The following is a 27,694-nucleotide window of genomic DNA, read 5'->3' as shown; positions in this document are numbered from 1 at the left end:
ACTATGTGGCTAGGGTGCTAGTAGCTATAACTCAGAAACACAAGGTTTCCCATGCATGATGTAATGCTTTCCAACAAAAAGAATCTAGCATCAACTCTGCAGCTGACCTAACTGAGGCCACTTGAGGCTCCAGGGGTTGCCACATTGGAGATGAGAGTTAGGGAGGGGGAGAATAGTGATAGCTGGGGTTTGAAGTTAGCCGAAACCAAAATAGTTTGCCTGTGAACCAAGGACATTCCACAGATGGCTGAAGAAAGGAGGAGTGATGTTATCAACAACGGGTTGCACCCTGATTGGATCATGTGACTGATTGTTTGGGAAAAGGGGGAATTTTTTTATTTTTAATTAGGTGAAAACCACGGGAACATTTATAGTCGGTTTTCACCAGCTTGTGCCATATGATATATCAGATAAACTATTCTTTGAGGAACCTACCCTCCTTGGAGTTCTGTTTGCTGTGGGTGTAATACTTGGAATCCCCAGCTGTAGGAAAACAGTGGCGTTTCCCAACTCTGTCGTAGACTATTGGCAACTGGAGTTCCCTCTCTTCCGCTTAGCTTAAGCTTTGTTTACCTGGAACTAAGACAATGTTGTTTCTCTATATTTTATAGTTTATATTTCCATATCGGTCAGTAATATTACGGTCACAGATGATTGTTGATTAAGAGTTAAAGGCAATAGCTTACATTTTTGAAATTACTCTAGGTAGACTGAAAAAGATGAAAATTTCAACAAGACTTCACAGGTATGTTCAAATTCTCACATTGCTTTTCATAGCATGGGTAAAATCTAGGCAGGATCTTACCAGAATGGATTTACTGCTGGCCTTCAGGCCCTCTGACCTGGATCCATATTATTTTTTTATGTTGCTGCTGGTTCATATACATAAATCAGTGACAAGACAGAGCAAGGAGAAAGATTTCTCCTTCTAAGTAGTGGTTCTCCTTCTAGGTTCATTTGCTTAGACGAAGCAGATGAATGGAATGTAGAAACAATGACAGAAAGCAGGAAAGGGATCATACATCTTCTGGGGGGGGGGGCTTTTTAGACTTGGAACTGATTCCATAGAAAGCTTGATAAATTTAAAGGAGAGGTCTTTGCAATTGTAAATTAACAGGTCCTTATAACTAAATTTCTTGAAGATCTTCCTACAATACATCACTTCATTAACGTGCAAGGCAAGTATTTGTGTGGTGAGAAATATTATAGTAGTGCTGATAAAAGATTTCTTTAGAACAAAAACTTCATTTTTAGAAATGATATCAGAATATATTAAAATTACAGTATAACTACACTAAAAAAATCTTTGAATAAGGCGCTGTCAACATTTCTTCAGTTCATTATTTTAAAATACAGTAGGAAGTTGTACTAGAACAAGGAGGACTGAGGTTCAATTTTAACCAAGGCCATGGAAGATCATGGGGTGATTGTGGCCCTATGGGCCCCCTCAGGCCTGCTGCTTTAAGGGGAAGCCTGAAAGAACTAAAGCATTGTAAGCCAGCTTGAGTTCCTGAAGGTGAGGCAGAATCTAAATCTAAGGCATTAATAAATCATACAAATACTTAAAATATTAACATAAACATATCATGAAGTTTAGGTACTTTCTACCTTTTAAAGAACATTTATTTCTGGCCCTTGCATTTTTTATATACTTCCTCTATAATGGTTATTGATTCTGATACGTAATTACATATCTATTGAATGAATTTGACTAAAAATGATTTAGCTTATATTTCTATTTTGTGTGGATTGATTTTTTCTCTTCTCAAATTTAGCCATAGCTTTGGAGTTCAATAAAGAAGCAGCTTAAAAATAATTTAAATTGCACCTCTATGGTTCTGGGCTAAATTCAGAGCATCTTAATCTTTCAGACTTCAATCCCTGGAGGTGGGAGCCACATCTGATTGTAGTGTCCTCTTTACTTCATTTACCACACACTTTGTAGTCTTGTGTTGTAGCCCCAACTGAATTAATAGCCAATTTCCACGTCCAATGAAGTTGTGCCACTTTTTGTTGAAGAAAAACAGGGGAAAGCAACTTTTTTTTAATAACTGGGGACACTGTGTTTTCAGTTTTATTTCTCTTTATAGATCAAGGCTGTCACAATTTTTTATTTTAGTTTTAAAATATACCATTCTTCGAAAGAAGACATCCCCACTTCTCTCCCCCCCCTTCCAGTTTTTCCCATGGGACCAAGTCTTTCAACGCTCCCTCAGTTCAATTTTGAAGTTGTGGTCCCCCCACACAACAACTGTGATATGCTTATAGGAGAGTTAACCACACTGATTTTTTAAATTATTTATTTATTGTTTTACAGAAATCTTGGCTGCTTTATTGGGGGGGGGATGAGATTTCACTGCTCCTATTCAATGATTTGCTGCTAAATTTTGGCAGAACTATCTTGGAGCTCCAGGGACAACACTGAGAATGCAGACTAGAGGTGACCTACCCTTCTACAAAATCAAGAAATCTTGCAGAGTATCAGGGTCAAAAAAGACTTAAACCACCACAACACAGATCCTTATTGCATAAATCTAAGTCTCACAAAAGATAACATATATAACAAAACTAACAGCTTCAAAGGCTCCTCAAATGAGACAATAGCAATTAAAAGCAGTAATACAATAGCTAATATTTATCAAGCTACTGTATTAACATAACCTACTCATTTCTCTAATTTCCGAAAAGTATTTTGCAGCAAATGTCCAAAATATCTGACTCTAACATATGGATTCTGACATTCTCAAATTAATTCCTCATACCCTAATGTATACTTTGAGACATTAATTTGAAATCCTGAATCTGGCAGTTTTGGCTTTGCTTCACTTCTAATTTTCCCAATCTTAAGTCCATCCATTGTTATTTTTTTAAGGCAGTGTTAATTTTTCTATGCCTCATGGGTTTGTGCACATTTGCCCAATCATTTTCTCACATGCAAGTGGTTTAAATCCTTCTATTTAGTTATTACTTTGCAGATATATAACCTAATTTCTGAAAACACTACAGCTCTGATACATAAAAAAGTTGCTGCAAAGTTAATAAAAATATAACTCAAAACAGAATTAGAAGTTCTTCCAATCATTCACTGTTTGCCTTTTTGTCAGCCAGCCCAGTGCTTTTAAATCTAGGAAGAACTCTTGGTTGGGAGAAAGAAAGGTAAGTATTCAATGGAAGGGCCTGAATTTTTGGCCTACCTGGGGTGGTCTTGGGGGCAGGAGAGGGGGAGGAATGCATTCCTGGAGGCTTTTGCAAGTATTAATGGAAGTATTGCAAGTATTAACAGAAGTTTTGCAAGTATTAATGGAACCTGGGGGATACTTTTCTTAAGCTTATGATGTTCTCTGAAGGTGGCATCTGTAGCCAAACACAGATCATATCATTTCACTCTGGAAAACTGCACAGCTAGATCCACTGACATTCTCAAATCAGTCACTCTTCTTGTTACTTGAAGCTTTCTTGATTCATGCAAGATATACACAGGCTTTAAGAAGAAGAAAGAAGGAAAAAACAGCAGGGCCAATCATACTGTAACAAATCATCACAAGACAAAAAAGTAAGGGAAATCATTTCAGCATCTGACGCTTTTCTGATTCTCGGGGGAGGGGGGGGGAGAAATTTAAATGTTCTGCTTCTTACCTAATGCTGTAGATATGTGTCCTCCAGAGTTAAAGATTGCCTAAATGAAATTTGGTTGCCTTTAGGTATGTAACATACATCATCAACTGCTCCTTTCCCTGCATTTTCGCAAAAGAGGGTGGCTAAAAGACATTTACGCTAAAGCTATATAAATTGGAGTAGTTTGGTCTTTGCTTTGGTTTATCCTTGCATGTTTACTTTGGCCTAAAATTCAAATAGGTTAGCTAGAGGGAATATTCATGTTGCAGTTCACTATTCATGGTAAATAGTTTATAAATTCCTGCTAAAGATCAGCAACAAAAATACAGATTCTAACTATGTTTTAAAGCTATTCTGTGAAATGTTAATAAAACAAGGGGTTTCTTTTGCTTGAAAAAGTGGGAAACCTTCATGTTTTATATTTAACTGATTGCTTTTTACTTTTTGGGCCCAGTAGTATAAGACCAAGTAGCCTTTGTGCAGAGTAACATGGTATGATACTTCAATTCTTTCCTGCGTGCCATATATATCCTGTTTTCCCTGTATTGTTTAAAATCATAATGATAATACAATAATAAGAGTTGGGCTAATTATGAATAGAGACTCATTCATAATTGAGTCTCAGATTCAGAAATAACAAAACTATTTCTTATCTTGGTTTTCATGAATTCTCTATTTAGTCCTGTCTTTTCAACCCTGAAAAAAAATGCTATCCAAATGAATCTCACAAAAATATGTGCATCCTCTTCTTTCCTGCAGGGTTTAACATCAGATGTTTCCATAACTGATGATGCTTAATAGGAAGGATTTTCATTACAACTATTTCAAGCAGCATTTGCTGGTAAAATATTGTGCCCCTTAATGAAATTACAGTTCAACCCCCCAGCACCATGAACAACATTGGTCACTAAAGCTTTTACAATGGCATAGAATCTGAGAAAATATTAACCTTTTATAGGGAGAAAATCCAAAAGGGTAAAAAACAGTTCAGCACCTATTAAAAAAAAAGAAGTAAAGAAGCGCTTATTAATGCAGGAAATGAAGAACAAGCAAAATTCTTGCAAATTCAAGATGTGGAACTTAAGTCATTACCAACCCCTTTCAATATGAAACCAATCATTCACCCACGGTCACGAAGGCAGCTCCCTCTCTGCTCAAATTATTTCACTTGGAGATAAGCTTTCACCAAACTCTTTAGGGGTTTAGCTAATTTACTGCACAGATATGGCACGTCTGTTGTAATAACAGGTAAGATGTGTTGGGGTGGGCCATTTATCAGAATTAGGCGTCTTTCTCACTCTGCAGTGAAGGATGCCGCTGCCTCCGCTGCTTCTCACTCTCCGGATTCCCCCATCCCCTTATGGCCCATAATGTGGCAGGCAAACAAAATTGACAGTCTCTTCTTGTCAACAAGGAGCAATTCTCCCGAGGAGCCACTTAGCTGTTGAGGAGGAAGCGATGTATTAGCGTGCCTGTCCCAGGAATGTTAATCATCTTCTGAGCTCCCTCTGACTTTGACATGAGCAAAATCACCAAATTTGTTTACTAAATGAATCGTAATATGCTAATAAGAGAGTGTGACATATATGGTCAAGCCAAACAGATGGTTTGTTTACCTCCACTTTGCAACATTATAAATGTTGTAAGTCGGGAAACGTTAGGGAGAATTATTGGGTATAACTGCCAAAGTGGCTGAGCTGTTTGCATACAAATGCCAGGCTGGAGCAAAAGGGAAGCCATTTTTATCTCTCAGAACGCTCCCAAGCATTAATATCAATATGACATCTGTGCCGACTGTGCGCATTCCCCTGGGGCAAATGGTTGTTTTTTTTTTTGTGAATTTACCAGGGTATTTTCTCTTGTCTGGGTCTTTTTGTCTGCACAGCTTCTTGAAAATCAAGATGCAAGAGTTCTCCACTCTAGCAAGGCTTGGAAATTCAGTACATACCTGTTGAGGTGTTAATGAAATGACTCTGCTGGTGTGAACAGAATTACATTTTTCAACAGCTGCATGTGCTCAAGGTCAAGACATAATCTTAATATATTACTATTGTTATTCGTTAAGATCAAAAGACATTACAAACAGAAGCATTACCACGGGACCAGTTGCCAGAGCTACTCCCAAATGTGGAGCTGTTGCACTACAAGCTCACACTTTACAAGCTGGCTTGATGCAAACCATCTTATTATAAAGGAAGAAAGCAGTGGTGGTGGGGAGACTGAAAGTTTATAACATCCAAAATTAGTCAGTATCATGTAAAGGAAAAAAGTGACCAGGCTTTGCTAAAATAAGCTAAGGAACTGTGTAGAATATGCACTATGTTTGGATCACAGCTTTATATACAGTTGGCAGCAGGCTAACTTAATTATAATTAGCAGTCCTAATTAATTGTTGAGATTATCAATTCTTCCCTGTCTCCAGAATGTTTGCAAGCTATTTGCACACAAGTGATTCATACATACCTGAAGAGAGTGGCTTCAGTGGCTTTTATGGATCTTCTGCATGCCACCCATGAAAGGCCAAATTCTATTTTTTTTAAATGATACCAATTCCTGAGATTTACTGCATGGAAGATCATTTGAACTCAGTGGTTTTTAGAGAAAAATACTTGATCATGCCAATTTATCCTGCTAAGAATTTTCCTCACAATATTAGAATTTCTGAACTCAAGCTCCATTAGATAAAAGAATAGATAGGTCACAAATTTCCTGACATCTCCATCATAGTATTTGACTTCCCAGGTCTGTTGGCACTAAAGCTATATGACACTATAGACATTAATGTGTTACCTAATACTTTTGTAATATAGCTCCTAGAAATAAATTTGTTATTTTCTGGTTTGAAACTATTAGTTTGTGCTAGAGTTATGCTGCCTACATACATCATTGTACCACAGGAAGTACCAACCTGGTTTAAGGAATTGCACAGCATGTTGATAAAGAAATGACATATATTTCACCTTAACCAGCCTCGAGATAGTTTCACACATTGTGGAGAAGTGCTCACATACAGCTTTTCCAAAGAGATTATTACAATGTCTTCCATTTCTGGAATGCACTGTGAATCAAAAAATTATTCACACGTTGTGTATGCATCTTGACTCACAGCCAGACACACAAATGGCTGATGAAAAGCATTGAGTTTATTTGAACATTAGAACTGCATTTATTCTGGAGGTTCAGTTCATGAATGAATAAGGGATGATGAACTTTGAGAAAGTTTTTATCTATCTTGAATTAAGATTATTTTATTGGGAATAATTTAAACATGTATTTCCTAGTTAGAAAGGAATTTGAAGGAATTATGTAGACTACTTTTCAAATTACAGGAATGATATTAAAAGTAAAAAGTTCTTGACTTGAAGTGATATTTTTAACAATTAACTGTATTGTGGCCATGAAGAACAAAATCTGACAACTAATTTCAAAAATTAAATATCATAATTTATTTAGATGCTAAACTATTTTGCAAGTATTTAAATTTGAATATTGTGGTAATATTTCTAAAGCCACTGCCAGTTGCATACTGGTTTGATTTCTGATCTACTATATTCCCTTATGATTTAAAAATATTTTAGCGATTGCCTACCTAAGCTTTAGTAATTGATTATCAGCAGAGATATATCTATGCCAGTTTTGGTTTCCAACGTTTAATGGGATTGCTCCATACATCTCTTGTTATTGGATATTACATTTGGAGAAATTTTGCTTTGTTTTGTTTTTAAAAAAAAAACCTCAGAGGCCAAGTAAAGAGGAAATAAAAATTGAGTTTTCGTTCTGAGGCTACTCTGAAGCACGAACTGTAAGCAACTGTCCCAGACTGATGCTTATATCACATCTACTCATTCCTGACCAACAAAGAAATTTCAATAAAGTAGTTTCACTGGTTTAACAGCAGTGAGCTTTGGGATTGTCAAAGTGCAAAGGCTTTTCCAAGGAGAGAAGGAATCAGCAGCTGAAATATAATTAACCTTCCATTCTCAATGCAAAACTGCCAACACACAGGGTCTCTGCAGTCTGTTAGTGAAGTTATAATGGCCAACAGGCACAACGAAAATTGGTCAAAAGTTGGCAGCTGCTGTCATATTTTAGAATTATGATTAATGACACTAATAATGCAGATGATTACTGATATGTGTATCTCCTGCAGTTTATCATATTGCACTGGCTGCCTACGTCCACAATAAACACGGTGCTATCATTTACCTCTTATTGAAGGCATCCTTTCTCTTGTGAAGAAGCATACTCTAATTACTTTGTATGTTTTATGTCTCAAGCTTTTTACAGCTCTGGACCCCAACAACTGCTTCATATCTACTATTGATTAATTACAGAATGTTTAATCAAATTTAGAACCTGATGTTGTCATTTATAAGCATCAAGACTGCCAAGGTGCTTAAGGTCTCCTTCCAGATAAAAATAAAAAGAGAATGCCAGGTTCAAAAATCTCCCAAATATGCAAGATATTTGGAGATGATTATTTTTCCCCCTGGTTTCTGTTACATGCCATTACAGTTTCCTTCTCTTTTAATTACTTTTGGAACTCAATAGGCATTTTGTGTGTGTATGCTTTAGAAGAGACAAAATAAATGCCATCCTATTCTTCTCTAACACCCTACGCAACTTATATTTCAGTCCCCATGCTTTACTTTTTAAATGGTTTCTGACTTTGGGGGGAACAGGGGCATGAAAATTCACAATATTCAAGCAGGTTTCTTAGAGGGAAAGTCTTTATAAATGACAACACAGTTTTGAAGTGGTTAAACAAGTAGGAAAAAAATTTCAGAGACAAATACATAAGATTTTTTTTTAATGTGGATTTTTATGGCACTGTCATACAACCATTCACCGTTGAAGTTAAGTGTTTTTTTAATACCATTACTGAACTGCTGAAATGGATGCTAATATAGCTTGGAGTGCTAATGTCAAGTCCTGGTAATAAAAAGACAGACTGCTGAATGAAATAATTTCGAGTAAAAAAAAAAAAAGGAGAAGGAAAAGAACAAAAGTGCTCTCGCTTTCCACTTTTATTGAATTGGGACTGACTGAGCCAATTGCTTTAGAAGTCTGTAAAACCAATTACTAGTGAGCCAAGTGACCCTGCTGTGCCCCCTTTGTGACTGTATAGGCTAAAAAGCCTGTCGAATAGTGCTCTTTCTATATATGGTTATCAAACTTCTGAGGTTTCTCCAGCAGAGCTACTCCTTTCCGAATTCACTGATGGACACCCTTTATTAAGAAATCTTGAAACTCACGGTGCGCATGGATTCTCACCAAACTTCTAAAATGCCTGTGCAACTAATCATGTGATTCTTCTAGTGCGCAATCTTTAAAAAGACATTTCAAGGACTGCAGGCAGAAACCTGTATAAAAACAGTCCTTGAGATGTACAGACATACAACTTGACTATCTTTTTTTAAGTATGTTTTTTGATGTCAAGTTTAATTATGGACAAAATGATTGAGATGAATCAATGAATAAAAAGAAAGACATATTCTGGCAAGGACTTCAAAAAAAAGTAAAGGAACTTCATAACCTACAAGTCAACACTTTTGGAATCTATCATGATTTCATAATTTGAAAATTCATTTTGATATGAAAATTAGAAAACAAAGTTGTCAACAAAAACAAAAATTGGAAAACTTTATAAAAACAAATAGCTACCAGTGGGAAAATGTTGTTCAAGTGAATCCCAGCCTGACCTTATTTCAATTTTACAGAGAAAATTGCTTTTTTTTTTTTCAAATTAAGCCTATGGTTTATATATTTGTAACATACTACTTAGGGCAAATAAAAGTTTTTGTGGGGGAAAAGGTTTTCTATTCATGTAAGAGTTTACCTTTTAAGGGAAAAATATACGTTAGACAGCTAAATTCTCCTTTATTCAAGAAAACATCTTCTCAATAATGCTGATCTTGAATATCTATCTGAAAATTTCTGAACCTAGAAAAGGATCAGCTCCTTTCAAATCTCATTAAAGGGATTTGCCTCCCAAACCTCCAGCTTAGGACTTATATTTTACTAGCCATTGATATTTAGTTGATATTGTAATATTGTCTAATAACGGCTCATTATAGAGCAATAAAGGCAATGGGATCTTCAGTAAACTGTAAATGCTATGTAAATTTTAAGTTTTTAATAGGGGGTCTTAACAGCTGATTATTGGGGGGGTGGAGTGAAACAGGACTCACAGAAATAAAGATGTAAGAGTGATATGCTTTGAGCTCAACATCAAGGGAAGACTTTTTTCCCAGACCACTTTTTGAGTGGTGGTGTCATATAATGGACCTATGAAAATCCAATGTGTAATTCTGATCTGAAAGAAGAGTTTGGAATATAGGACTTTGATTAAAATGTCCTTCATCTATGGCTTTGTTTAAGGAGTGCTTTTATCAATCTCTCACTTCTGCCGACCATCCTAATCTTTATAACATAATATTGTTTAGTTCCAATCCCCTACAGCCCAAACTCACCTTTTGAAACAAAAATTCTCTCCTATTCTAATTCTATTCTATTATCTTCTTCTGCATCAGTATGCATGGTCTTCATTAAGTTTCAAGGAAAGCACCCCCAACTCTCCGAGAAATGCAATTAACATTATAATTTAGTTTAAATTTCCTGCAATATCAACTTATATGACAGGATGGCATTGTTTTAAAAACGTCTGGTTTCAGTCAAATAGCTTCTAGTTGTCAACTTAGACATTGTTTTAACACTGCAAACAAATACTGAACAATCCACTTCATTGTTCAACCAACTTCATTATTTCTCTGCTTACCCTTTCTAAGAAGAAGATTGAAATTTTATACATGTTAAAAAGCTTGGTCCCACTTCACTCTAGTTTTCAGGAAGGCTTTGAATTCTGCCACTACTAACATTAGCAATGACTTCTATATTTTATATTATACTTTTCAACTATATCTGCAAACTGTTTGCAATGGCTTGCTACATCACTAAGAGAGATTTAGAAGAAAATCTATGTGATTATAGTGAACTATATATGCCTTCATCCAGTTAGAAAAAGGCATTCACTTGGAGCAGTGTATGAAGATTCTGCAATTCATTTATCAGTCACTGAGGATCTCAGATAATGCTATCCCATTTTGCCAAGAATTTTAAGAAAATAGAATTCCCTAGCTGCTTTCAGATCAAACTGTTCATGGAAGAAGATGAATGCAGCAGGGAAAAGAAAAAAAGATGCAAAGACAGCCATTATTTATTTCTGATTCCTTTTCTTATGAAGTTAGAAAATTAACTAATCACAGAAAGAAGATATTATGAACAGAAGATGCTGCCTGATTGCAGGGTTGATTTGGCAAGGCAAGAAACAAATTCCTCGCCTTGCCGAGCAGTCCCAGACCGCCACTGAAATGGCTTCAAGCTATAGCACAACTGAAAGTGTGCCTGAAGATGTAGAGTTTTCAAAAAAGAAAAGGAACTTCTAAATTATTTTATTAAATTGTTACGCAAGCAGCTAACACCTTCAAGTGCTATATTTTCTCCTATTAAGTCACAGTTAATTGCACATGCCTTTAAAGTCACCACCACCTACTTTCAAGCACCTCCTTTCCAGAAGTATTGATGGGCTCCTCAAAAATCTCACAGATTGTTCAGAAAGCAGTTTTCAAAAGTTAACTTTCTGAGTTTCAAAAGCTAGCGGGATGATTGGAAAAGGAGGGGGGATGGCTGCTGTGGTGTTTAAGAGATGATAACAGGAGGTAGGTAGTATTTGTTCACATCTTCACCTTTGTTGATAATGTATGCAGTGGCTCGTCGGACGTATTTAATGTTAATTTATTCAAGCACACCTGTACAGGGCTGGAAGTCAGGTAACTAGATAGCAAGTCGCATGCTTCCGCTTTCTTGATCTAACTACCCAGGGGCCTATATCCACACAAATTTAGTTCGTGAAACATCAGCAGATTTTAATAAACCCAATCCAGATGTCTTTCTCCATACAAATCAAGGAGTTTACAAGTTTAAATCTGGACTGATTTAACTAGCAACCTAATGGCAGAATCACACTTGGCACCAATAGTTGCCTCATATTTATTTATAAGTCACCCTGAGCAAATATTATTTTGTTTTAAATTTATTCAGGGGGCTGAATCACCTTTCCCACCTTGCAGACAAACACACTGCTTTTGTTCTGTGAAAATTTAAAGAGAAATGTTAACATTAGCATCCTTTGCTCAGAGAGAGGCAATGCATCAAGTTCCTTCCTTGTAACTTGAAGCAGTTAACCGTGGTAGTGCAGATGTATTTATTTTACAGGAATCCGGGAACTGAAAATGTGAAGTAACCTGTCTGACCGTGCAGAAGTCGTGACCTAGACGTGAGTAACAAGGAAGACTTGCACTGCCAATTGCTGATAGCAATAGGAAATGGATATTAAATTATTGGCACTTTTCAGAACGATCAATGTGAAAGATGAACGTTTCTTCAACATTTAAATATCTGAGAAGCCCCTCGTGGGCATCTAGCTCTAAACAGTTGCAAGGTCTATGGCTATCCTAATCTCAAATAGGCCACTGACAAACTATATAGCCTAGCCTTTTCTTATCCAAGGCTTCTCTGAAGTTGAAGTTCAAGATTTCCTTGGAATACGCCAATTTAAGTGAGGCCCTGTGTTTCTATTAAGGAGCCCTTGGGGTCATAACGAAAATCATGTTATCTGCATGACAAGTGGGTAACAAGAATGGCTAGAGTTAGAGCCAGTTATCAAACGCCATTCTGAAGGTTCAGATCCATAGCTGTTAAAGCATACTGAATAGGAGAGGCCGTATGCCTTGAAGAATAAATAAGATTTTAATGCAAAAAGAATAATCAGTGCTTAACATTTAAGTCTTTTTTATCATTTTTAATGCATGTTATTTGAAAAATAACACTGCATGACCACAAGCTTATTCTTGTGATAACTGTCCTCTTTTTATTATAAGGCTTTATTTGTTGAAAGATTACATTATATTTTCATAAATGTGGTTATGCCACCATTGAAAAAAGGTGCAAATTGCAGTACTACTACAGAATAGTAGTAGTATAGTATGTTGGATTTAATGTACAGTAAGTACAGTAAATAGTATCTTAGACTGAAGATTGACATTCCTCTGTACAAATTACATTAGAAGTGTCACACTTCTACAATATGCTAGAATGGTTTCAACTGGTTTTTTAACCTGTTAAGATCATTTAAGTTCACTCCCTTTCAATTATTATTCCTCTACTTATTTGGTAATGAAGTAAGACACTGTATATTCAAAGCTTCTTTGTTTGCTAAAAGATCAGACAGGTCATAAGATTTTCTCAGAAAGTTAAGAAAACAAATCTTACCTCATAGAAAAGGTCATTAAAGCTAAATAATACTTCAAGGCCCATTTAGAATCAATAACAAGTTGAACTTAAGAATTAATAATGAACCATTAATTCTTAATCTCAAATGCATTTATATATTCTTAGGTTAGAATTTTCAAAATGCATTATGTTGCAACCAAGTGTAAGATCACCACTAAATTCCAAAGTAACTTTCCTTCATCATATTTCTTTTTTGTTCCAGTTACCTCCCAATTATGGTTAACATCAAAGCTGTGAAACAATACATTAAAAACAAGTGTACTTATAATTTATTTCTTAATGTAGCAAAAGCTACCAGTGTTTTTGTTAAACTGACTAGATTTTTGAAATTTATATTGTCACTTTTTATGTTGTGAAAAATCTTATAAATCTTCTATTATTTAAAAAAATAGCATTATTTTTTACTTCTTAGTGCATAACATAGTTTACATGTCTGAAGTTCATTTATCACTATAATTTTAGAAATCCAGACCATCTGTTAGAATGGAAGCAACAGCCTATATCTATGTACTGTGACTGAGAGAAAAATAAATTTTGTATTTTGGAATATTGTAATTCTGGCTTCAGAGAAAGAAACATCATAGTGTTAACTATGCCTTTACATAGCTAACGAATACATCTCACTGAATCTATTGGAATTTATTTCCAAGTAAAGACAGATCAGGAAAACTGGCTTTACTTCACCAAGGGGTCTTAGTATACTGAGAGGATTAACTTTTAAACAAACACTTATTTTCATGTTCACTTCACAATTCTTTGCAAACTCCTGGCCCTTTAAAACATACATATATACTACTTTCCCAAAACAGCAAGCTATTTCCCACTGGAACAGTGTAATCAGGAATCCATTTCTTAGGTTTCTTTCTTTTTTTGAATCCTGGGCCATTTTTAAACATTTTGCTATTACTTTTAAACATTAAACAATTGTAAATATAGCTTGTTACAGTTCAGATAATCACCTATAATGAGGGATGTCCAATTTATGCACTGTAAGAATTCTGTTGTTTTGGGATGTGGGTCAAGGGCGCCATGCAAATACTGCCCAATGAATTAAAGATTTTTTCTTTTTTGCTCATCCATTGTTGAAAGCTGGAGGGTGGTGGCAGACCGTACTTCAGCTCCACCTGTTCAGTCTATCTCCTTCCCTTCTCTCCCTCTGGCCTTACAGATAGAACAACATGCAGACTAGCCAAAGCTAATTAAAAGAAACTAGGATTAAACTGTAAGAAGTGTGGGAATTCCCTGAAAAGCATAATGTGAGTGAAAAAGAAAACTGTAGCTGAATGTGGTGAGGGAAGATCAGAAACACATTTTTATTATCAGTTACCACTAAATAATTTAAACCAATTTCACTTAGCAAGACATAGGAACTGATTGCGGTCCAACAGATTATAAAGCAGTTTCCTTTTCTTCTATGGCATAATGGTAGTGTGTGAACACCAACTGATAATGCTCTAGTATTAATTAACATACTCTGAGAAGCATTGTTTTTTATGTTATATTTATATGTATGCAGGATACGTGTTACATATTTTCTGTATGTATAAATTTATGTGTGTTTAAATCCATAAGTATAGAAAAGCTGTGTTAGCCTGCCACTGACCCACTTTGGCAAATTCCATTTACCTTACTTTTTGGAATAAAAAAGGAACTAAACTAGTTAGAGCCAGCTGCTTCTGTTTAAACTAAACTATTTCAGACTTGGTGTAGCATAACTGTTGTGTGATATCATCTAAATGTCCCGCAGAAGAAAAGGTCCTTATTATTTAAAAATATGTCTGAGTTCCTCTTGTTTTATGTGTGTATGTAGTGCTCAGCTGAATTTGGGATTTACATACATTGTAGGGTATACTGTATTCACACCTGTATGATAAAAGACTACATGAAATTGCTTCTTTCATTCATTTAATGGGTTTGTCCAAATCTACAAGCCTGAATTTCATCATCATTATCATGCATGTTGATTATTAATAGGATGCTTCACAGGTGCCCTCATGAAATGCTAAAATCTATCATCAGTGGTCACCACTTGTTTTGGCTTAGGTTTTAAGAGTTCTCATGCCACTGTTCAAAATTGAAATAGCAACTTTCAAATACTTGAGTAAAGAAAAAAATGAATTAACAGTCCTATCTGTGTACCCAGGAATATGTATGCATTTCTGTCTACTGTCTCTTCATCGATCCAACATATTTACATTCTCCTACGCATGAATGGTCTATATGGGATATAGACATAATCACCCTGAGAAATGGGAGCTTTGTTTACAAATGGAAATAACAGTTAATTAAGATACACAGAAAAGCAGTATAGGACATACAGTCCTATTATATTGCACTTCTATTTCATTATATAATATGATGGTTCAGTGTTTGCATAGAGATCTAGAGATCAAGAAAAGTAAGAAATAAAACTAACAAAAGATTTCTTGGTTTGAGGAAAGGAAACGTGGTATCCTATAGTTATTTTGTGTGGCAACTCCAATTATCACTGCCCACTGATATGCAGATTGGGAATTATAATCAAATATCTAGAGGCTACCAGGTTGCTTACCTAGTCTTATATTAAAGGAATATTCTGTCTATATCATTTAAATATATTCAGTATAAAGCCTAAGTTTGGCTTTCTTCGGCTTTGGCTTAAAAAAAAAGACAACCCCATAAAATCAGTTAATAAATTCAATATTTACTGACCTGTCTCTGCTTCTTCGGAGGGGAAAGCAGCATTGCAGCCAGCCACTGTGCAGACATGCATCTCTTTTAAGTGAACATTCCTATAATGGAGTTTCACGCTGTAGGAACTCTTGAAACTCTTCTTGCACACATAGCAGATCTTGGGATCTGGACTCGAGCACAAATCGCCTTCTGGAGAGAATTTCTGTGGGCTGGTTATAACTGAATGATGAAGCGAAGCTTTCATGGAGAGCCGCCATGCTGGCACTGCCATCCATTATAAAGGCATATTGGCTCATGTAAAACATCTCATATGTAGGGTCTGTAAACTCTTCCTTGACTTTAATTTCACCTGGGTGGGAAGCATCATTGTGGTTTCATCCGGTCTTTCATGGTTCATCATAGACTTGCTGCTTCTTTCATGGATCATGTGTTCATCCCCTTCCATGGATTCCTCACACAGTTTTGGCTCTGAGGATTCAGACTCATTTTCATAGTCCCTCTCGTGCTCTTGGTCATCTGATGTCATACTATCTGTCCTTCGTAGCCTCTGTCCTTGAAATGCACCTGTTTTGCCCATTTTTTGAGAAGTCCTTCACAGACAACCCTGGGCTCATCTCATCCTGAGAATGGCAATGATTGTCATGACCACCATCATGAGTTATGCTTCTGTTATCATTAATTTCATCATCTTCGTAATCAAACTCATCGGCTGTGTCAATGATTTCCTTCTCTATTTTGACAGGCATGCTTGACTTTCGTGGCTTTTTTCTTAGGGGCGAGGTCAGCACTTGTTTCTTGGAGGGGCATGATGCCTGCAGGCAGTGTTGATTCTGAAGGAAGAGAAGACTGTTCCATTGTACCAGTTATGGGCATCAATGGACTAGTCGGTAATGAGGTGGGAGGGCTCACCATCTCCCCAGGCGTAAGTAAACTTCTGTAAAAAGGAGGAACCGGCTGTACAGTCTTTAAAGCAGGAAATACGAGGTGGTTAGGAAGAGGATTTTGTAACACAGGATCTAAGGGGGGAGTGGTAAAACCATAGGTGGTCGCCCCGGACTCGTTAATGTTAGATTTGATTTGTACTTGCTATAACAGGAGTGGCAGCACCGGATGTAGCACGGATGAGATCCTTGTCTCGATTATTTCTTAACATGGGCATATGAAGTCGTGGATTGGGGTTAGCACTGTGGCGGTTGCGACTTCTAAGGGAGCTGAAGACCATGTTGCAACCTTCAATTGTACATCGATGTTTGATCTTAAGGTGGACTGCATTGTAGTGGATTTTCAGGGTTCCCTTGTCATAAAAGGTTTTCCCGCACGCGTTGCAAAAGACCCTTCCTTTCCGTGAGGCTGAGCCCATCCTTCGCATTCTGTGAATCCTGAAAGAGCTCTTTGTATGTTCGGGTTTGGATAAATCACTGACAGGGGTCGAAGTCTGAACAGGGGAAACGGAAGTTGGCTCGCTTTTGGGCTCTACGTTGGTGATGCTGGTCAAGGCATTCCTGCTGGAGGTCTGCTCGTTCTTGAAAGGGGCTGGGGAAACATCAGATTCACTGCTTTCATTAAATTCATTCTGAGTTGAAAGGTTTGGCTCACGCAGTCTCAGCGTTGGCTGTTCCAGCAGGAGCCCATTCGGTGGCAAGCCCAGTAGTGGAGCGGAGACTGGATTATGTATTGAAATGGTAGCAGGAATGCTAGGCTGTTTGGGATGTTTTTCGAAATGATGAATGCTGGAAGGGTTGCTGTTCTCCAAGTGAGCAAGGAGACTTGGGCTCCTGGTTCGATTATTGCTTTCAATAAAAGTCCGTATGTCTGAGTCTGTCTTTGAAGATGGAACAGCAACGGCTTGCCCTTCTTTTTCTTGAATTGCCATCAGCTCCACGATGGATTTGGTTTCTCCAAACCTCAAAAACTGCTGAAGGTATAATCTCTTCTTCCCTGGACATGATGGCCCAGCGGTCCAGCACTTTGCCTGCAGCATCCTAGAGGCCATATCAAAGAAACAACAAAGACAAACACAAAAGAAGAAAACCTTATTGATTCTGCATAATTATCGATTTCGATTGAAAGTGCTGTTCTGACTGCTCATCAAACACTAAGCTCTGAATACTACATGCAAACACTTTGTTGAAAGCAAACTTTGCTACCAAGAAAACATAATAATTGCAGGGAAAGAAACATAGTGGTTTAATCATGTCAGAACAAACATTGGTGTAAACCTCTGCACTGAACTACTGTCAATAATATCTCTTGTGAGCTAAACTAAGAGATCTTTTTAAACAATAAATGCTTATATACCATACAATTAACATTCATTAATAAGAGAAGGTAATCTCTCACTATGCATTGATCAAAATTTCAACAGACTGTACTTTCAATCCTTGTTAAACGGTGTCACTACACGAAATATTTGAAATATGCATTTAGCAACATGGAGTTTATGTCTTTGATATGCAATTTGTAAGGTTTGTTTTTTAAGCAAATTAATAAATATAACCTATACCTAGACATTATAATTGAGATGGAAATTTTAAAAAACACATAAAATGTTGAGGAAAACTTTAATATATTTTTATTCTTTTCAAGGAAGATTTAACATTTAATTTTATAATAAAAAGCAGAATTTACTGTTTTGATTTATGGAATCGCTGCTCCTGTATAACTAAATTTGGTTAGAGTCAAAACATGAATGACTTTTCACCACTTTTAATAAATAAAAGTAGCAAGCATTTTAAAAAGTAAACATCTGATCACTGCGGATATCATAAATGTGTAAAAATGTGTTTTAATATTACCTTTGATAGCAAAGGAAAAGTCCAGGGAGAATACACATCAGTAATCACCAGACTATCTGTTGTTAAATATACATTAAAAAGCATTTCACACTTTCATTTTTGCTAGTAAGTATGAGATTTGCCTCAAGGTAGAACTTAAAAATTCTGCACTGTAATATCAGACCATCCTCCTTAACAGCATGCATGTGTGAAAGCGAAAGACTGTTTAGATAATAAATATATTGTTTCTTGGACAATTTTTCTAGTTAAGTTCATGCCAGCCATATTGCCAACTTTTATAATTTTGCTGGCAAACCCTTTTCCTGAGCAAGAAGCAGTCAATAAGTTGGTGATTTATACAGATAAGCATGTGCAGCTCAATCTCCTTGTCCGTTGTTTTGATCTCTAAGTAGACTCCTCCCCCCTGCAAAATGTAGAAAGATTCATAACTCTCTATTAAAGTATACTCTCCACTCTCTATTAAACTATACAAAAACAAGTGAGTGGAATATTATCAAATGATATATATACAGTAGAGTGTGTTTCATTTCTTCAAGCCGACAATACAAAATTATGAAATCATTACATGCATTGATTGACTTACACACCATTCATTTAATGACCATTTGAAGTTGCAATGGTGTTGAAAAAAGTGTTTTATGACCAGTTTTCACACTTATGTCTGTTGCAGCATCCCCATGGTCACATGATAAAAATTCAGGTACTTGGCAATCAGAGTGTACTTATGACAGTTGCAGTGGCCTGGGGTCACATGATCACCAGGAGTAACTATTCCAACTGGCTTCCTACAAGCAAAGTCACAGGAGAAGCCAGATTCACTTAACAACTGCATGATTCACTTAAAAATTGTGTCAAAAATGATCATAAAATGCGGCACAGCTCACTTAACAATCGTCTTGTTTAGCCACAGAAATGCTGTGCTCACTTGTGGTGTAAGTTGAGTACTACCTGTACAATAAAATATATAGTAGAAGTACATCAAGGAAGGCAACTCTGTTGATTCCTAGTAGCTCAGAGAGCTAAATGAGGATGTTATACTCAGAAGCATTTTGTATGTTTGTACCTATACTAATTGAATACCTGTGATAGGGCTTGATAAATCAACATTTATAACTTGAAAATTAATGAGTAGTTACCATCAACCTCTCCTCTCCGCTCTCTTCCTCAGGCTTGACCCACAGAAAACCTCCCCTATCCTATCCCCTCTCCCTCAGGCTTGACCCACAGAAATCTCCACTATCCTATCGCCTTCTTTCCCTCAGGCTTGACCCACAGAAACCTCCCATATCCTATCCCCTTCTCTCCCTCAGCCTGGCCCCACAGAAACCTCCCTTATCCTATCCCCTTCTCTCCCTCAGGTTTGCCCCACCTATGTTATCACCTTCTCTCCCTCAGGCTCCTCTCCAAATTCCCAGCCAGCAGATCGGATGAGTCACGCACTGGTCACGCTTAAGGAGTTAGCATCAGAGTGTGTTAATAATAATAGATGAAATACTAATGCTTTGGTGGTCATTTCAAAAAATCCTTTATTACAGGGCACCTAGAAGCCAAGAGGAACATACGTGCCAAATTTCAAGTTTGTAGGGGGGGAGGAAGGAGGAGGAGGAAGAGGAGGAGGAGGAGGAGAAGAAGAAGAAGATGATGATGATTGCTATGGATGTGATAGAGTGAATTTCACTTTAGTTCAATATAAATAGGAGCAAGGACTTAGCTATCCCCTTGCTGAACATTGCTATTTCAAGATTGTGGAGCTCCTTATGAGTGTGTATGTTCAGAGGACAGTTAGCCTGCACTTTCCAGCAATTCAGATTTTTCCTCAAAATTTTACATTTTAATTGTTTACCTGGAAACATTAAAATGCTGCACTTGCTTCAAAGAAACCACAATGCTATAAAAATAAATTGATCATATTTCTAAAAGGGATATTGGTCCATAAATAGATACTCAACAAATACTTAAACCAGATATTGTTTTTTTAATCAACCAAGGAAATCCATGCTATTGCTATTTAATAATTCTCCAAATCAAACATGCAACAGCTCTTTAAAAGCAATAATTAGTTGAAAAAACAATTAGACTTGCCACTTTTCGATAAGGTGGTGACTTTTCCAGTACTTTTCCTCACTTGTAACCTTTTTTTGTTCCTATTACATTGCAGAAAACTAGGTCAGAACATGTATGTTTTATATAATACTGTACATATGTGCTGTATTATAATCAAAGCAATGTTCACATAATGCTAACTGAATGAAAATTAGTAATGCATTACAATTTAGAAGTAGATAAGAAGGAATAGGAATATTTTAAGATTAAAGTTATAAGGAACCAAGACAAGGATCCCTTTGGAGTTTGTTACAAACTAGCTGTGGATTCCTCGGGGTATTGTAATACTCAGCTTGAGGCTCATATCATGTCTTCCGTGTAACTCGTTTTGGGCTTCTCTCATGACTTTCCCCGATGCATTAAATTTTATCAACATTTACTTTTTTCATTACAAAAGATTCCAATTTATATTATTTTAGCCAACTCATGACTGAATAGATAACCTCTTGGGACAGTGCAGACAGGAAATTCAAGGAGTATCCATGCTGAGAAAGTCCATAAGATCTGTGTGCAACTCTCGGTTGTTCTGCTTCTCGGCCAACTAAAGTGACACACTAGTTGCTCCATTTCTACACAATAGAATTGTGCTGTCTTCCAATTTTAGAAAGAAACATCTAATTCAACCAAGATCAACATCTTCACAATGTATAGCTTTGTGATTCTTTCATCCATGTATTATTTCTTTTTCTATAACAGCATAAATAAAATATATATCCACACATACACATCAGTGAGGGAGGGAGGGGGAGGGATGGACAGAGGCAGGGAGGGAGGGAGGGAGGGAGGGAGGGAGGGAGAGAGAGAGAGAGAGAGAGAGAGAGAGAGAGAGAGAGAGAGAGAGAGAGAGAGAGAGAGAATTTCTTATTGGGTCAGTGAAATAATGTCATAGTTAATCATCCTGCACATATCTTCTGGTTTTATCTGACCTAAAGGTGAGGATGAGATATGTCAGGACGTAAAGTGTCCTAACATGTAGGTCACCTAAGAATGAAAGATATCACAGGTTGATTATTATCAGAGATGATACAAATAGGGTTAGAAATGTTGACCTTTCACCCCAGGATTCAGTGTAATTTTCAGCACTTTAATTTAGAGAGGGAATATCCATGGACTGGGATGAAAATATAGGAGATATGATTTCCTGAGGGCTTCTGCTTCATAAATAAAGTTTTGGATACAACACGAACAAATTTATATCTTATTTAAGAGACAAACACATTTTCAACAAATGTTATTTCTTTTATTCTATAAAAAAAGCCTAGATATTTTTATTATCCTGAAATGAGAATATATTACACATTCTATATATTGTTAATTATTATATATCAATATTTGCAGATCTGCTAACCTTTCCCTAATTTGCTTTTTGACATAGCTACTTAAAGCCATGTATATATCCATGTAGCCATATTGTGAATTCATTAAAAGATAATTATGCAAAAATTTAAATTAATCAAAAAATATTTTAAGGAGCCCTTAAAAAAAATAGGGAGCAGAGAAATAATATTTTCTATTATTACTGTGATAATTTGCAAGAAGCATTTGAACAGTATTATTTCATTATTTGTATATAGTTACAATTTTGGATACTGCAATAATTTAATAATGAGAATGTACTGTGTATGTGATATATACACAATGTTGTCTAGAATTACCGTAATTTTGCATAGTGTATGCATAATGCACTATTGAGCTAACTTTCATAGAATAATTTGCTGAAAATGTAGAACTATCTAGAGCTACATGTTAGATCAATGTATTGAATCCATAGTCACCCCACTATTTATTTCTAAAGATACTGTTAAGCTAAATTATTTTTTGACATAGGCCAACATTTTATGTTGTTGCCTTATGGACAGGTAAAATGATATATTGTTTGAAATTATTCTGATATACCTCATTTTCATAGCCATGATGTATGGGTAGGGTTGATCAGTGCATATGAGTTCAGTGTTAAACTATTGCATGTTGCAAGGAATAGAATTACTATACTAAATACTGACAATTGCAGGTAGTCCTTGACTTACAACAGTTCATTTAATGATAGTTCAAAGTTACAACGGGACTGGAAAAACTGACTTATGACCATTTTTCACACTTGTGACTTTTATCTGATCAAAATTCAGATATTTGTCAATTGGTTAGGACCCACGCTATGTCCTATGGTCACCTTTTGCAAACTTTTGACAAGCACAATCAATGGGGACACCAGATTCATTTAACAACCCTGTTACTATCTTATCAACTGCAGGTGATTCACTTAACAACGGTGGCAAGAAATGTTGTAAAATTGGACAACTTCCTCCTTTGTTTATCTAAGTACAAAAGTTGCTCTTATCTTAGATTCTTGTTCTTACATTAATAATGTTTGCAGACGTGGGTTATTTGTAAAAATAATGGTATTTGTACAAAGTAAATAATAAAAAATGATGCAAATAAATAAAATATCTTGTTCTTAGATTAATAAAGTTTTAAAAACCTCTAAATGTTCTTTTCTAATGGCCTGCCCAAAACTCCTCACGCACTGCTTAAGTTTAATAAGAATACAATTTTAGAAAATAGAATTGAGTTCTATAGCTGAATTCAGATTATTTTTTTCTCAACTTCAATTACTTCTGATAAGGATCTACATAGATGCTGATTCCATCAAGGGTTCAGGTGATATGCTGACTGCAGGCCAAACTGTCCTGCAGGAAAATAGAGCAAACCTGAAGACTCACTTAAGGTGTTAGGTTCCACACTGAATTTGCATTACAAAGTAATTGCAGAAACTTCCCATGTAATGAAGTAAGTAAAAGTTTAGGCATTGCATAATAGATTAGCAAAATCTAAAAATAATAAATAGAGCAAAACTCATTCATCAAATGTCTTACTTAACAGAAATGTTGGGCTCAATTGTGGTTGTAAATTGAAGATTACCTGTATGCCAGTGACACCCAGGAGCCACTGAATCTACCAGATTGGGTTTACAATAGCAAGAAAGTGAGAAAAGTAACAATTGGAAGTGATTAGCTATTTGCACTAAATCTGACTTCTGGTCCATCTCAGCTCCATAGAAAATAAATTCCTAGAGATACCAGGAATTAATTGAGACCCATGTATATTTATTCTACTGTAGGCTATTTCAATAAAGTTTCAGAGTGACTCTCATAGTACGACCGGCCACAAAATCTTGGTTGGTCTGATAGTATTTCCATGTTTGGGAATAATACTGCTATCTGTTTGTCCTTCAGTACATCTTTCCTTCATGTAATGTATTTTATTTCCCCTAACTGCATATTATAAAAGCAGCAGCATAGACTGAAGTTTCAGTTCAAACATAGGAGGAAAGATTGCCAACATTAAACTGCAGCAAAGTTTGATTCAGAGTATATATAAAAAAAATCTAGGAAGATCCAAAAAGGAGATGAAAGCTAGATGACATAGCAAAGTAAACAAGATTAGTTTGTCTAAGTAAAAAAGAATACAAAACACAAAGAAAAAAATGTACCACAAGCTATTAAATGATCGCCAGATTTCTAGGAGTCGGATTTTAAATCTCCTTATTTCAACAAGCCCCTCAATACACAGTCTTTCTAACAAACTACACAAACTACCGGTCTTGTGAAAATTTCCAAAGGCAACAATATACAGATCCCCAATTAATACTACTACTTTCAGGATATGGATTTTCTCTAGAGGTCTCCAGTAATTCTCAATTCTGATATGAATCTTTCCTGCTCCATAAGCTCCACTCCACCTTAAATCTCCATAATAATTACTCTCTTTACAACATTCAGAATGCTTCGCCCTGAAGGACTGTGGTATAATGAGGTGAAGCATTTGCAACAAATTATATGAAAATGTACAAAGTGAAATGAACGTGTCTCTCTTGTTAAATGAAGTTCTGGCATAGAGAAGAAAGTTGGAGAATACAGGACAACAAAGAGAATAATTTGGCCACTGCCAGTCTATGTAAATTTTAAGAGGCAGACTTTACTTTTCTGTGTGTATTTTCCCCCATTCAGAAGCCAACTAGCAGCATACTAACCAAGTGGAAATAGGGAAATGTATTCCCTTAATTCTTCTTGAAGGGCTAGGCCAATTTTTTAGCAATGTCCTAATTGTGTTAGTAATTGATCTCTCTGCAAAAACTATCTTCATCCAATTAGAACCGTTATTAGTATAATATGAATCATCAGCATAATAGTCCTAACTTTATTTCTTGGACTAAGTAAATGATGGCTGACTGTTATATATAGACATACAGATAAATACCAAAGAACTACAAATGAGTAATGTGCAAAATAAAACAACAGGCAGCACTGCAAATAGTGCCTACCTGTATTTTCGGAGTATAAGATGCACCTTTTTCCTCAAAAAAGAGGCTGAAAATCTGGGTGTGTCTTATATACTGAATACAGCATTTTTTTGCCTCCCGAAACCCCACCCCCATCACCAAAACGGCTGTGCATAGCCTTTAGGAGGCTTTCAGGGTGCTCCTGGGCGCTGGGAGGGGCAGAAATGAGCAAAAACAGGACCGTTTTTTGTTCGTTCCCCCCCCCAGGAGCACTCTATAAGCCTCCTAAAGACTATTCATGCCCTTTAAAAAACACGGGCCATTTTCATGAAAACGGGCCGTTTTTTGGGAGGTCTGCAGAGTGCAACAATGTTTTTTTCCAATATGCTTCTTCAAAATCTGGTGCTTCTTATACTCTATGCGTATGTCCTTCTACAAAATATTTTTTTAAATTAAAATGAGTTGACAGTCATGATTTGAAACAGTAAATTTCCTGAGATTTAGACTTCCTAGAGCCTAGAATTAAGCAATTTAGAACTAAGAAGAAATCTCAAACAGTAAGAACAATTACTAACCAATGAAAACAGCTTGCTTTCAGAAATTGTGGGTGCTCCATCATTGGAAGCTTTTAAGAGAGTAGTCTGGACAGCACTTGTCTCAAATGGCACGGTGTTTCCTGCTTAAGCAGGAGGTTGGATTAGAAGACCTCTAAGGTGCTTCCAACTCTATTATTCTGCTAAAATGCTAGTTTTTTAAAGAATAGAAAGAGAATGAAAGAGGAAGGAAGGAAGTAGTATTTCATTTGGATTTTCTGAGGGCTTCAACAAGATCTGCAGCAATTAGGGTGAACAACGTTTCATTAAAATTAGTTCTCTATTAGACTTACCATGGTTCTTGCGCATGCAAGAACCACTAATGGCAGCTAGGTAGACTGGGTCAGACTTTCAGGATATCTCTACTGGGACAGAGTCTCTGTAACTAAATTGTAAATGCGGCTGTTTCTCAAACCATTTAGCAGGGTAATCTAGTAAGGTATGGAGATGGCCAAAACCTTTTTAGATTAAGGGACTATTTAATAAATAATCAAGAAAGAAGAATTTTAAAGCAGGAATTGGCTGAATTGTTTACAAATGAGTGATAATGAGTCTTTTTATTGAAAAATATAATCTGTACAGTAACATCATTAACAGCTTTTGCAAATCTCATGTTAGAATCTTCAAAGTCCTCTAAGGTCTAAGAAGAAGTTGCTGGAGAGGGATCAACATCTTTGTATGGAAATCAGAGTTAAGACTCATCCCTGACATAATGGACTACATTTTGGAAGAACCTCCACATTATGATAAATAACAGCAAAAATCCAGGAAATTGCTTTGAAATTATTCATAAATGGTACTGAAACTTCTGAGGAAGGTACATATAAATATTGGAAGTGCAGAAAAGCACAGGACATCTTTATGTAAGTATGATGGTCCTTTAAGAGTGTATAAAGTCAAAAAAATAGATTAATAGTATGGATATAGAAAATTCAGTTATGGTTCCCAAGATATTTTTACAGTTATTATTTAGTGAAAGAACTGAAAGAAGTAAAAACAATATAGTTGTTCAGTTCATAATGGCAAAAACAGAGAAAACTCCATCTTGGTATACTGTAAAAAAAACAACGGAATATTGTTTTAATGAAAACATTGACAGACAAAAAAAATAAGAGTGTTTTGGGATCTACTAGAATGGTTCCTTTTGATTCAATTTAGGAAAAAATATATCCTTTTTGCAAAACATAACAGGCCAAATTCTTCCTTTGTTTATCCCAGTACAAAAGTTTCTCTTATTCTCAGATTCCTTTTCTTAGATCTTGTTCTTAGATTAATAATGCTTGCTAACCAATGGTGGGATTCAACATTTTTTAGCTACCGGTTCTGTGGGCGTGGCAGGGGAGGGATACTTCAGAATCCCCATTCCCTCCCCACTCTCCAAATTTCCGCTACCGGTTCTACAGAACCTGTCAGAACTGGCTGAATACCCCCTCTGATGCTAACCTGAGCTTTTTATTAACATATGAAGCCAGGATACAAATAAATAAATGATCTTGTTCTTAGATTCATACAATTTTAAAACATTCTAAATTATCCTCTTTTAACTCTTGCCCAAAATCTTCATACACTGTTTAAGTTTAAGAATACAATTGTAAAAATATAGAATTGAGTTCTACGGATGAATTCAAATTATTTTTTTCTCAACTTCGATTACTTTTCAATAAGAATCTACATAGATGCTGATTCTATCAAGAGTTCAGATGATACGCTGACTGCAGGCCAAATTGATATGGAAAATAGAGCAAAACTTGAAGGCTCAGTTATGGTGTTAATTTGCATTACAAAGTAACTGCAGAAACTTCCCATGTAATGAAGTAAGTAAATGTTTAGGCATTGCATAATAGATCAGCACACAAACTATATTCTGTAGATATAGAACATTTTATTTTTGCTTAAGCATTAAGATTTCCAGAAATAGCATAGTGGCACACACATGCAGTTTCTCACTTAGTTGGAGGGGGAAAACTCATATTAACAGAGCAAATGAGTTTGCAAGGAAACACACACATTTCCCGGTGAGAATTGATTAAAAATAATCCTAATTCATACAATTCCCATTGTCAAACCAGGATTTGCTACTGTAGCTTATGTAACAAGGATTCAAAAAGAGAAGTTTAAAATATTCCGTGCAATTTTAAAAAATACTCTGGTTGGCTTTTTGTAAAATATTTCCTTTGTTACAAAATACTCTGCAGTATGGATCTCAAGGGACTCTATTATTTCTATTGATACATCATACGGCTTTTTAAAGCAACAAATCTGTTACGGGATTTTTTCTATGGAAA

The 27,694-nt window shown here is 36.0% G+C and overlaps 1 protein-coding gene across 1 annotated transcript in view; it reads right to left on the bottom strand.

The window, feature by feature from the left end:
• BNC2 (basonuclin 2) overlaps positions 1-27,694 on the bottom strand; it is a 285,256-nt gene that overhangs the window by 7,389 nt on the left and 250,173 nt on the right. Inside the window, 12 exon segments of the mRNA XM_032213999.1 lie at positions 2,053-2,082; positions 15,654-15,676; positions 15,679-15,850; positions 15,852-16,015; positions 16,018-16,183; positions 16,185-16,406; positions 16,408-16,679; positions 16,682-16,720; positions 16,723-17,310; positions 17,313-17,352; positions 17,354-17,561; positions 17,563-17,621. Coding sequence (XP_032069890.1) covers positions 2,053-2,082; positions 15,654-15,676; positions 15,679-15,850; positions 15,852-16,015; positions 16,018-16,183; positions 16,185-16,406; positions 16,408-16,679; positions 16,682-16,720; positions 16,723-17,310; positions 17,313-17,352; positions 17,354-17,561; positions 17,563-17,621 — 1,983 coding nt within the window.

This window comes from Thamnophis elegans, chromosome 3 (genome assembly GCF_009769535.1).
Source record: "Thamnophis elegans isolate rThaEle1 chromosome 3, rThaEle1.pri, whole genome shotgun sequence".
In the NCBI taxonomy this organism is placed as follows: domain Eukaryota; kingdom Metazoa; phylum Chordata; class Lepidosauria; order Squamata; family Colubridae; genus Thamnophis; species Thamnophis elegans.
Note: the sequence above shows the minus strand (reverse complement) of the source record. Positions and strands in the feature narration are given on the sequence as shown.